At 43.0% G+C, this 9,184-nt stretch overlaps 1 protein-coding gene across 6 annotated transcripts; it reads right to left on the reverse strand.

Moving 5' to 3' along the window:
* Window positions 1–1,247: 1,247 nt before the first annotated feature.
* LOC109095158 (retinal cone rhodopsin-sensitive cGMP 3',5'-cyclic phosphodiesterase subunit gamma-like) lies at window positions 1,248–8,879 on the reverse strand. Of its 6 annotated transcripts, XM_042716266.1 has the most exons (7): window positions 7,374–7,506; window positions 7,138–7,160; window positions 6,940–6,980; window positions 6,001–6,851; window positions 2,119–3,190; window positions 1,511–1,545; window positions 1,248–1,418 (listed from the first exon to the last, which is right to left on the reverse strand). In XM_042716266.1, the coding sequence occupies exons 5-7, from the start codon at window positions 3,095–3,097 to the stop codon at window positions 1,326–1,328; spliced, it is 1,107 nt and encodes a 368-aa protein (XP_042572200.1). In that variant the 5' UTR covers window positions 3,098–3,190; window positions 6,001–6,851; window positions 6,940–6,980; window positions 7,138–7,160; window positions 7,374–7,506; the 3' UTR covers window positions 1,248–1,325. The 6 variants fall into 6 exon arrangements, with proteins under 6 accessions (XP_042572200.1, XP_042572193.1, XP_042572215.1 ...); XM_042716259.1 differs by lacking the exon at window positions 7,138–7,160 and having other exon boundaries at window positions 7,374–7,534; XM_042716281.1 differs by lacking the exons at window positions 1,248–1,418; window positions 1,511–1,545; window positions 2,119–3,190 and adding exons at window positions 7,806–7,939; window positions 8,731–8,869 and having other exon boundaries at window positions 6,330–6,851; window positions 7,374–7,531.
* Window positions 8,880–9,184: the final 305 nt, after the last annotated feature.

Consider the following 9,184-nt stretch of genomic DNA (forward strand, 5'->3'; position numbering starts at 1 on the left):
GAATATATGTAATTAACAGAGATATGCCTAATTCATGAATGTGTTTGTTGCAGTTCTTTTCTCTAGATTAACACTAATGAAGTAAAACTCTGACTTCGCTCCTCAGAGTAACTTTCAAATACCTCTGTGATCAGTGGCATGAAACTGATGTGCATTTGTAAAGACGATGGCTCCATCGGTGCTTGAATCCAGAGGAATCGGGATCATGAATGACTCTCATAAGCACACTGAATCTACCAAAGCAATATGGTTGAATGTGAGACGTTCAATCTGACCAATCTGCAGATTCCAGCTTCCTCTGCCGTACTCAATGTGTGAGATTTAGCAGAGCGCTGAGGCCTTGATCACTGTCAGCACCATCAGGAATTCAAAGGAGCCTTTTGGTAAGAAGCGGAAAACAAATGGCTTTGTTGATGTTCAATTCTATGTGTAGTGGACTGTGATTCTGGTCAGTTCTAGTCTTTGTTCTCCAGTTCATGCGTCTGTTTCACCAGTTCACCTGAATCAGCAGTTCTTTATGATCAGTTTTCATGTTTTTTTTCTTATTGTATTTGCTGACTTCTGAATTATTGTCAGTGGATTTTTCACATCCGAGCACAAGCAGAGTCATCAATGAGAGAGAGACTTTAATGAATGATGATGCTGGTTATTCAGACTGCAGCACATCAGCGCCACCAGGTGGTCTGTCAAACGAATCAGGAAATACAAGCAATAACTAAAGATATTTTGCAATTGTATTTTTCCCTAATTTGCAATCATTTACATTTTGCAACTTGGGTTTTTTGTTGTTGTTGTTGTTTGTTTTTTTTGTGCATTTATGCAGTACACGGTATTAGAGAGGAAACCTCAGGAAGCTTGACAGCAAAACAGACTGTTTAACACAGACATATGATGAATTTGCTTTTTGAATGATTTATTTAGAGTTTTGACAGAAACACAACAGCTCTGCTCATGTCTTCAGTGTTATTAGCAGACAGAGTCTGTGTGTGGGGGGTATATCTGTGTGTGTGTGTGTGTGTGTGTGTGTGTGTGTGTGTGTGTGTGTGTGTGTGTGTGTGTGTGTGTGTGAGGTGACTATGAGTGAGAGCTTCTTTCTATCCAGTTTGTGTGTTTGTGTGTGTGTGTGTGTGTGTGTGTGTGTGTGTGTGTGAGGGACTATGAGTGAGTGTGTGTGTGTGTAAGGGAGTGTGAGTGTGTGTGTGTGTGTGTGTGTGTGTGTGTGTGTGTGTGTGTGTGCGTGTGTGAGGGACTATGAGTGAGTGTGTGTGTGTGTAAGGGAGTGTGTGTGTGTGTGTGTGTGTGTGTGTGTGTGTGTGTGTGTGTGGTCAAACTCTGTGCTCATAGTATTCTTCGTATGGCTCGTTGATGTTGGTGGTCGTGGGTCGAGGGATGCTGTAATCTTTCTCTGCACTGAGTTCCTGAAACATGAAACACAGCGGATTAATCACATGACAGTGACATCATCAGCCGTTCAGTGCTGCAGGATGGTGATTGGATGATGAGAACTCACTCTCATGAAGATTCCAGACCACGCCACATCTTTACCTGCAATACAAATACGTGACCTTTAACCTGTGCCATTCATAGGCAGCAACTTTGTTGACTGATCTTGCTTAGTGCATCCTGACATTGGGTTATTCAGGACAGAGACGGTAAAATGATGAGCACATTCCCTCAGCTGTGTTCAGAGAATGTGTCTTTAATATGAATGTTTGTAAGGATGGGGAGATGAATCCCCTGATTGTCCCAGTAAAAGATTCAAAGCCTAGGCATGTGGAGTACAGTGCCATCTGCTGCTCGTAAAGTTTAAAGCCTGGACATATACATTTTATAAACCTAAAATGTTCCTAAATGTTCCTAGATTTAATTTCTTAGCAAAGTATGTAAGACTGATGCTGGAGCCTTGTGTCAACGTAAGATCACAGTGTATTTTTTCTCTGCACTGGCAGATTCTTTCATGTGTTTCAGGATTAAACATGTTAAAAACAACTGAACAACTGAAAACAACTATATGGAGAATGCAGAATACACTCATATTAAAGACACAATCAGTGATAACAAGCCAGAACACCTCATGCAATGTGGCTTCAGAAGTAGGTTCATCTGATCTGATGTTACCTCTCCTCGCGTCCGCGTCCATCTGGAAGCCCTCGTTGTCGGTGCCGGTCTTCAGGTCCAGTGGAGCCGCTGGCTGTGCTCTGGGGCTCGTCCAGCCCGTGAAGTCCAGTGGCGGGTCTTTGGTACGAGCATTGCGCTTGCACATGAAGTGGACCTGAGTGAAACCATGTCCCAGCAGCAGCACCCAGCCGTTAGCGGTCAGAGCCACGCTGATCACGGGGTCGTCCCAGAGCGGGCTGTGGCCCATGGCGTGGTTCCCGTATGTGAGGAGCGTGATCCAGACGAGCCACATGCAGACACTCAGCAGCAGCGTCAGGACCAGCAGTGCCGCCTGCACTTTGTTTTGCCGATGCATCTGTCCGCTGTCACTGTAGGTGTAGGTGACCCAGGTGTACCGGAGGAAACACAGCGCCGTCACCAGCGCCGCGGCTAACAGGACCATCACGTAAATCTGCAGCATGGCAAACTCTGGCTGTGAAAACTGGCACGTCCTCTTATCCTGCACCAGCACCACCAGTAGCCACTCCGTGGCTACGATCACCTGTACCAGTGCGAGCGCCACGGCCACACCCACCTCTCTCCAGCCGCGTGCCAGCGCCACCCCCAGCAGAGCCAGACCACGCGCCAGCAGAGCACCGAATGCCATGCTGAACAACACGCCGAACACAAACACCCGCACCGGACACGTCTGTGCTGACAGAGCGATGAGGAAGGAGTAGGGAAGGGCAAATATGCCCGCTGTGGCCAACAGGAAGAGCAGCAGCGCCGCCAGTGCACTGGACCGACGGCGGGACACACACGCTGACCATAGCAGCAGAACCAGCATCAGCACCGCGCAGCTGACCAAACCCAGTCCGGCCGCGGCCTGGACCACGATCCCCCACGTGTCACACAGCGGCCAGTACTCTTGAGCCAGAGCAGAGCCGCAGCCTGCAGGCCGGGAGCCGTTCGACCTCTGAACCCGGACCAGAAGCTCCATGATGATGGATCTAATCAAGGACCACAGGTGGGATGGTGGAGGATGAGGATGTTGAAGTGATTTTTCTCTTCTTTCTCTAATGCTCAGAGTGATCTATAGGAAAGACAGACAACTTTCAGTTATTTTTGTTCAAACCAATTTGATTCAAATTTCTGTTTTCACCACCGAACCAGAGAAAGTCACCAGAATGATTTTGCGATACAAATTCTGTTTTGTTTCTATAGCTGTTTTGACACAATCAGTATTGTATAAAGCGCTAAGCAAATAAAAGTGACTTGACTTGACTATAGCGCTTTATACAATAAAGATTGTGTCAAAGCAGCTTCACAGTGATAAAAATTAAAATAACAGAAACAGCTGAAAAAACCTAGCCTGAAAGTTTGAATTAGTTGTAAAAGCATGAAGTTTGAAACAGTTTTATTTACTTTTTGGTTTGTTTGTGTTGTTGTTGGTTTTTTATACAGTTTTTATGGTGTTTTTTGTGTTTTTTTTTTGTTTTTTATGGTGTTTTTGTTTTGGGTGTGGGAATATATATATGCATCGCGATTCGTGGATCGATTCTGAGATCTTTCATCATGATTCTCTCTGGAATCAATTCTTAGCTTAGTTTTTAACAGCAGATGTCACTCTAGGCTAGTTTTTTAACCGCACACTCAGATGCTCATGAAGAAGAGCACTTGTGCGTTTGGCTGAGTAATGTAAGTGTTTAAATGTACTTGCACATCTAGTGTTCGTTTCGTTTAACCGGCCCTGGCCTGGTTGGAAGAGGTGGACCAAGGCACGGTTCGGTTGGGCTCAGGTGCGGTACGCATGCAGTGTGACCTCGCAATCTTACCTTGATAAACAGGAAATGTAGTTTGCGAGTAAAGCTGCAAATGATTTAATTAAACTCCGCTGTCTCCATAATAATTCTCTGATACATACAAGTGAAAATCAATGCATGGAGTGAATTATAAAATAATTATTAATTAATTGGCAGAATATCAGTGAAAGTGGTATTCTCTGTTATCTCATACATGACGTAAGCGTGCTCCGTTCCGGAAGGTTTGGTGCAAGTGTGAGTGCAGGCCAGCAGTGGAGTGGGGGGGGGATAATCTTGCTCGGACTCGGTTCATGGCTACCCTGCCTAGTATGAGTACACCCTAAATGTACTATGCTTTTATGATGCAAGATTAATGTAAACACAGCCCATTATGAACATCCTTGTAATTTGCTTTATGAATGATTATTTTAGTTTCAAGAGGTGCGTGTGTAAGGAACTGGAAGCAAGCAGAATACGGCTGTTTCAGCATTCGGAATCGATTCAAGAAAGAATCGCGATGCATTCCAAAAATTGCTAAGGCATTTCTATGTGGGTGCTAGGGTGTTTCAGGTGGTTGATAGGTGGTTTCTAGGGTGTCTCTAGGCGGTTGCCAGGGTTTTCTGGGTGGTTACTAGTCCGTTGCTATGTGGTTTCTAGGATACTCTTGGTGGCTGCTAGGCAGCTTCTAGGGTGTTATGGGTGGTTGCTAGCGTGTTGCTATGTAATCAATAAGTCTAAGCTTGTTGGGTAGCTTGTTTCTAGCATGTTTAGCACTTTGTTAGCATCTTTTAGCATTATTCTGCACATTGCTAAAAAAATAGCATTTTGTTATCATGTCCTAGGCATTATAAATGTCTTTTGATCAATAATCTTGTAATCAATTTAATGCTTTTTGGGTTAATAAGAGTATTAATGTCTTAAAAAGGTTTCTCTGAACTAGGGCTGCACGATTAATCGCATGCATTTGTCATGCGTGTCTCATCAGTAAAGCCGGTTCCGTGATTAGCGGTAAATGTCTGTCACCTGTTTTCAAACGGGAGCGGCAGTTAATACACAGAGCCGTAGTTCACTGACAAGCTACGCAATATTCTGTTCATAATTGAGATTAATCGCATTCGATTATGAACACGATATTGCGTAGCTTGTCAGTGAACTACGGCTCTGTGTATTAACTGCCGGTGCATTTGAAAACAGCTGACGGATATTTACCGCTAATCACGGAACCAGCTTTACTGATGAGACACGCATGACAAATGCATGCGATTAATCGTGCAGCCCTACTCTGTACTGTATGTATAATGTGTAAAAACCATTCAATAAATTTTATTTAAATTAATTCTCATTGGATAGTATTTTAGCACTTTAATTTGTTCAATTATCCATTCTGTCATTTGTATTTCTGATCTTAAACCTCAAGTATTACATTTGTGTGTGTATGTAGTTTGTGTGCTTGGCCAGGACCCCAGGGCTGTAAATGTTGAGGATCCATCTGGTGAAGCGCTGATGGAGACGGATGTGTTGTTCTTCCTCTCCAGGACAAAAGCTCAGTTGTGACGCTGTTATCAGTGATTTTATCTTCTGCTTTAACAAATGTTTTCCTGCTACAGATCATCTTCACTCTTCCACATGTTTTACATCAATTCACCTTTGAGTTTGTCATCTGGCAGCAGCTACATAGCTAAATAGTTTAGAAATGTTTAGAATTGATTTGCTGCTTTTGTATCTGATGCGCACGTGTGTGTGTGTGTGTGTGTGTGTGTGTGTGTGTGTGTGTGTGTGTGTGTGTGTGTGTGTGTGTGTGTGTGTGTGTGTGTGTGTGTGTGTGTGTGTCGTAGTGACGACTGATCTGAATAAAACAAGCAGCTAATGAATCAAGGATCTTTACATGACATGATGAAACCTGTTGTCTGATTGAAGGAAAACAGGTGTTTTTCTTGAGCAACAGTGTAAAAAACTTCAATCACAACACACACAGACTCACACACACACACACAGCAGACATGATTTACAGTTCATAGTTGTTAATATTGTGACCGGACTGTCACCTGATTTCATTCATCCTTTGTAAGACTGATCGTATTTAAAGATGAAAGTGTCGTACCTGTAGCCTGTGGCTCCGTCCATCACAGACCCTCGCAGCGTCTGTCTGTGTGTCATCTGTCCCTGTCTCAGGTGTAGGTGGATGGGTGGAGCAGAGTGACACGCGGATGATGAAGTCAACAGATTTGTTTCTACTCTTCCTGAATTTATATTACGTGTGTGTGAACAGCCTCTCTCTCTCTCTCTCTCTCTCTCTCTCACACACACACAGTCATTCTTGACATGAATCAGTATGTTAATGTGTTTTTCATAATGGTGTTTAATGATATTCCTTGTTGTATTATAAAATTTGCTTTCTACTGCTATTCTACTGCAATAAGGCCAACAGAGTAAGTGAAAATAGAAAGTTTAATTGGATTTCTACTCCGGTAATCACACATGACACATTTAATAATATAAATGTGTTTATGGGACAGGTTCTATGAGGCAGAGGAAGTGATGTCATCAGGAAACACGCCTTCTGTAGTATATCAGAGTTAAGGGTGGAGTTGCAGCTATAGGCATGTCTTAACCCTGATGACTATTTTTCAGGATGTTTATTGACAGCTGGGGTGTGGGAGGGGATAAGTTGTCGTCTTATTGCAACATAAACAAAATATGAAATATTATATAATAATAATAACAATAACAATCATATCAATAATGACAGTGTCCATGTGTTGAATCAGTCCTTTATCATCACACATCATAAGCACACGACAACATTGAGCAAAAGGGGTGGGTCCACTGGATGGGAGGGGTGGGGCTGAAGGTGGTGATGTTGAGGAGGCGGGTTTTAGATAATGCCATATTTGGCCAGATCGCTGAGCTCCATGTCTCCGAACGCCTCCCATGGGCACACCACAGTGATATCTGTCACGGGACAAGACACAGGAGTTAACATACACTGAACACAGAGTGTGTGTGTGTGTGTATGTGTGTGTGTGTCACTGTGACTCACCTGTGCCAAGACCCTCCATACCAGGAATATCATCACCGAATCTGCAGAGCAGAGGGAAACTCGCTCAATAGCTGAAGCATTTGTGTTTGTGAGTGTGTGTGTGTGTGTGTGTGTGTGTGTGTGTGTGCGTGTGTGTGTGACACTGTTTGTGTGTATGTGTTTTTCTATACTGGTGGGGACTTAAACCTGAATACACACAGGACTCGTGGCACTGTGGAGACCTAAATTGAGGTCAACATGGGGAAACAAACTTATAAATCATACAGAATAAGTTTTTTTAGAGTGTAAAAATGCCTGTAGTTTAGTGTGAGGGGCAGGTTTAAGTGTAGAGCGATAGAATATATGGTTTGTACTGTATAAAAACCATTATGCCTATGGAAAGTCCCTACAAGGATAGTAAACCAGACTGTGTGTGTGTATGTGTGTGTTTGTACCCTTTCTGTCCTGGTTTGGGGGCCTTGCTCTTGAAGGTGCGTGTCTGTCTCTGCTTGAATTTGGGCGGCCCTTTCTTGGGTGTGGTGGGTCCAGCGGTGCTGGCGGGTGTCGCCAGAGCACTTCCTGCAGGAGGAGCGGCGTTCATGTCTGCGCTTCCCTGAAACACAGCGAACAGAGCGATGCTTATGATCTGAGCGCATCAGAGGAATCAGAAGTTTTGGTTCCTTTGGCTTGTTTAGTTGGGGACGCTTGACTGATTGCATAGACACTATTGAAGAGAGCTGAACTGGATGATGAACTGACTTTAGTTGAAAAATGACTCTGTTATTGTCTTCTTGCATAATTGACAATCTATTTTCCTGTTTGACTCTGTAAAGCTGCTTTGACACAATGAGTTTGTACAAAGCACTATACAAATAAATGTGACTTGCCATGACAGGAATCTGGGATTATGGGATTACGCTGCTGGATCTGGAACATTTCTCTCCTTCGATTATCACTCGTCATCTTGCACTGATTGCTGTTGTGTGTCTCTGCAGTCTCTCACGTAACTGATGTCATCTGCCTGTATTGATTTATCCCGTAAACACCCCAGTGTGATAACATACATCCTCAGTCATTATCATGAAATAAAGCCCTTTGAGTGCAGACTTTGCTATATTCCTGATGTGTCAGATGTCGATCAGATTATAATCTCACAATAATCCACATCAAACACTGTTTTTCATGTTGCCTCATAAAGACTGTTAATCTCATTAACATAACAGACTTATGAGATTTCCTTTATCTGTCTGTCTGTCTGTCTGTGGATCAGACGTTGGTGTTTCTGCAGCTTCATGTGATGCTGATTAGAAGTTCAGAGAATCACACCTTCTTCAGATCATGAATATTTCCCACCATACATCATGGTGTATTTCCTGCATTAAAGGAAACCCTGGGTATTAAGACTTGTATGGCTTAAAATAACGTAAATGATGTCTCTTACTTAAATATGTTGTAGAGAACCCATGAAAGATTTTATTATTTTTTAAGAAATCCACATCATTTTATACATATTTTGGACTATGGGGGGCGCCGTTATTTCAATGATGTCAAATGGTTGCAGCGTCTTACATATTTCAGTAAGAGACATCATTTACATTTCATTAAGCCATACAAGTCTTAATACCCGGGGTTCCCTTTAAGCACCAGAGCATAGAATAGAAACCTAATGAACTAACCCACATAAAACAAACACCAACAGAAACAAACTAGACATAATACAGCAAAACAGATGATTGATCATTTATGAACTATGGATCTGACCGAGATTAAGAACATCAAGTAGCTGCTATTGTAATTCTTGAACATGTTTACCTGTGTTTGTGTTCTGTGAGCGGCGTGTGTTTGTCTCTCTCTCCGTCTGTCTGTGGAATGAGACTGTCTGTCTCTGCTGCTCTCTTATAGTCTCACTGAAGGTCAGAGAGCAGCTTGCGGCTCCCGTCAGGGAAACACTAATGGGCTTAATGCTCTTTGGACTTCATTTTGGGGTGTGTGTGTGTGCGTGCGCTGTCATGACACGTTAATCTCAAGCTTATGGTCTCGTTTTCTGAACATGTGAGAAGATGCAGCATTTCACAAACACACAACAGATTCACAAATCCAACAAAATAGACTAATGTTTCAGCAAAACTCTTCACTGATCACCCAAATGTCTTTCATCCGTTTACTTCTGCCTGACCAGATTGAATCATGTGTTGGACTTCTGACACGACAAGTCATATCACTGATTTGCACTTTTCACAAAGCCATATGTTTTGTGAGGTGAGGC

The sequence above is a fragment of the Cyprinus carpio genome, chromosome A3 (assembly GCF_018340385.1).
Source record: "Cyprinus carpio isolate SPL01 chromosome A3, ASM1834038v1, whole genome shotgun sequence".
Lineage (NCBI taxonomy): Eukaryota > Metazoa > Chordata > Actinopteri > Cypriniformes > Cyprinidae > Cyprinus > Cyprinus carpio.

What these genes read in the sequence shown, in the direction of transcription:
- LOC109095158 (XM_042716259.1), bottom strand. Translation starts at nt 3,097, where the DNA reads ATGGAGCTTCTGGTCCGGGTTCAGAGGTCGAACGGCTCCCGGCCTGCA. An exon ending in GGACGCGGACGCGAGGAGAG is followed by an intron (nt 1,546 to 2,118) that starts GTAACATCAGAT and finishes TTTGTATTGCAG; the next exon opens with GTAAAGATGTGGCGTGGTCT. An exon ending in GGTCTGGAATCTTCATGAGA is followed by an intron (nt 1,419 to 1,510) that starts GTGAGTTCTCAT and finishes TTCATGTTTCAG; the next exon opens with GAACTCAGTGCAGAGAAAGA.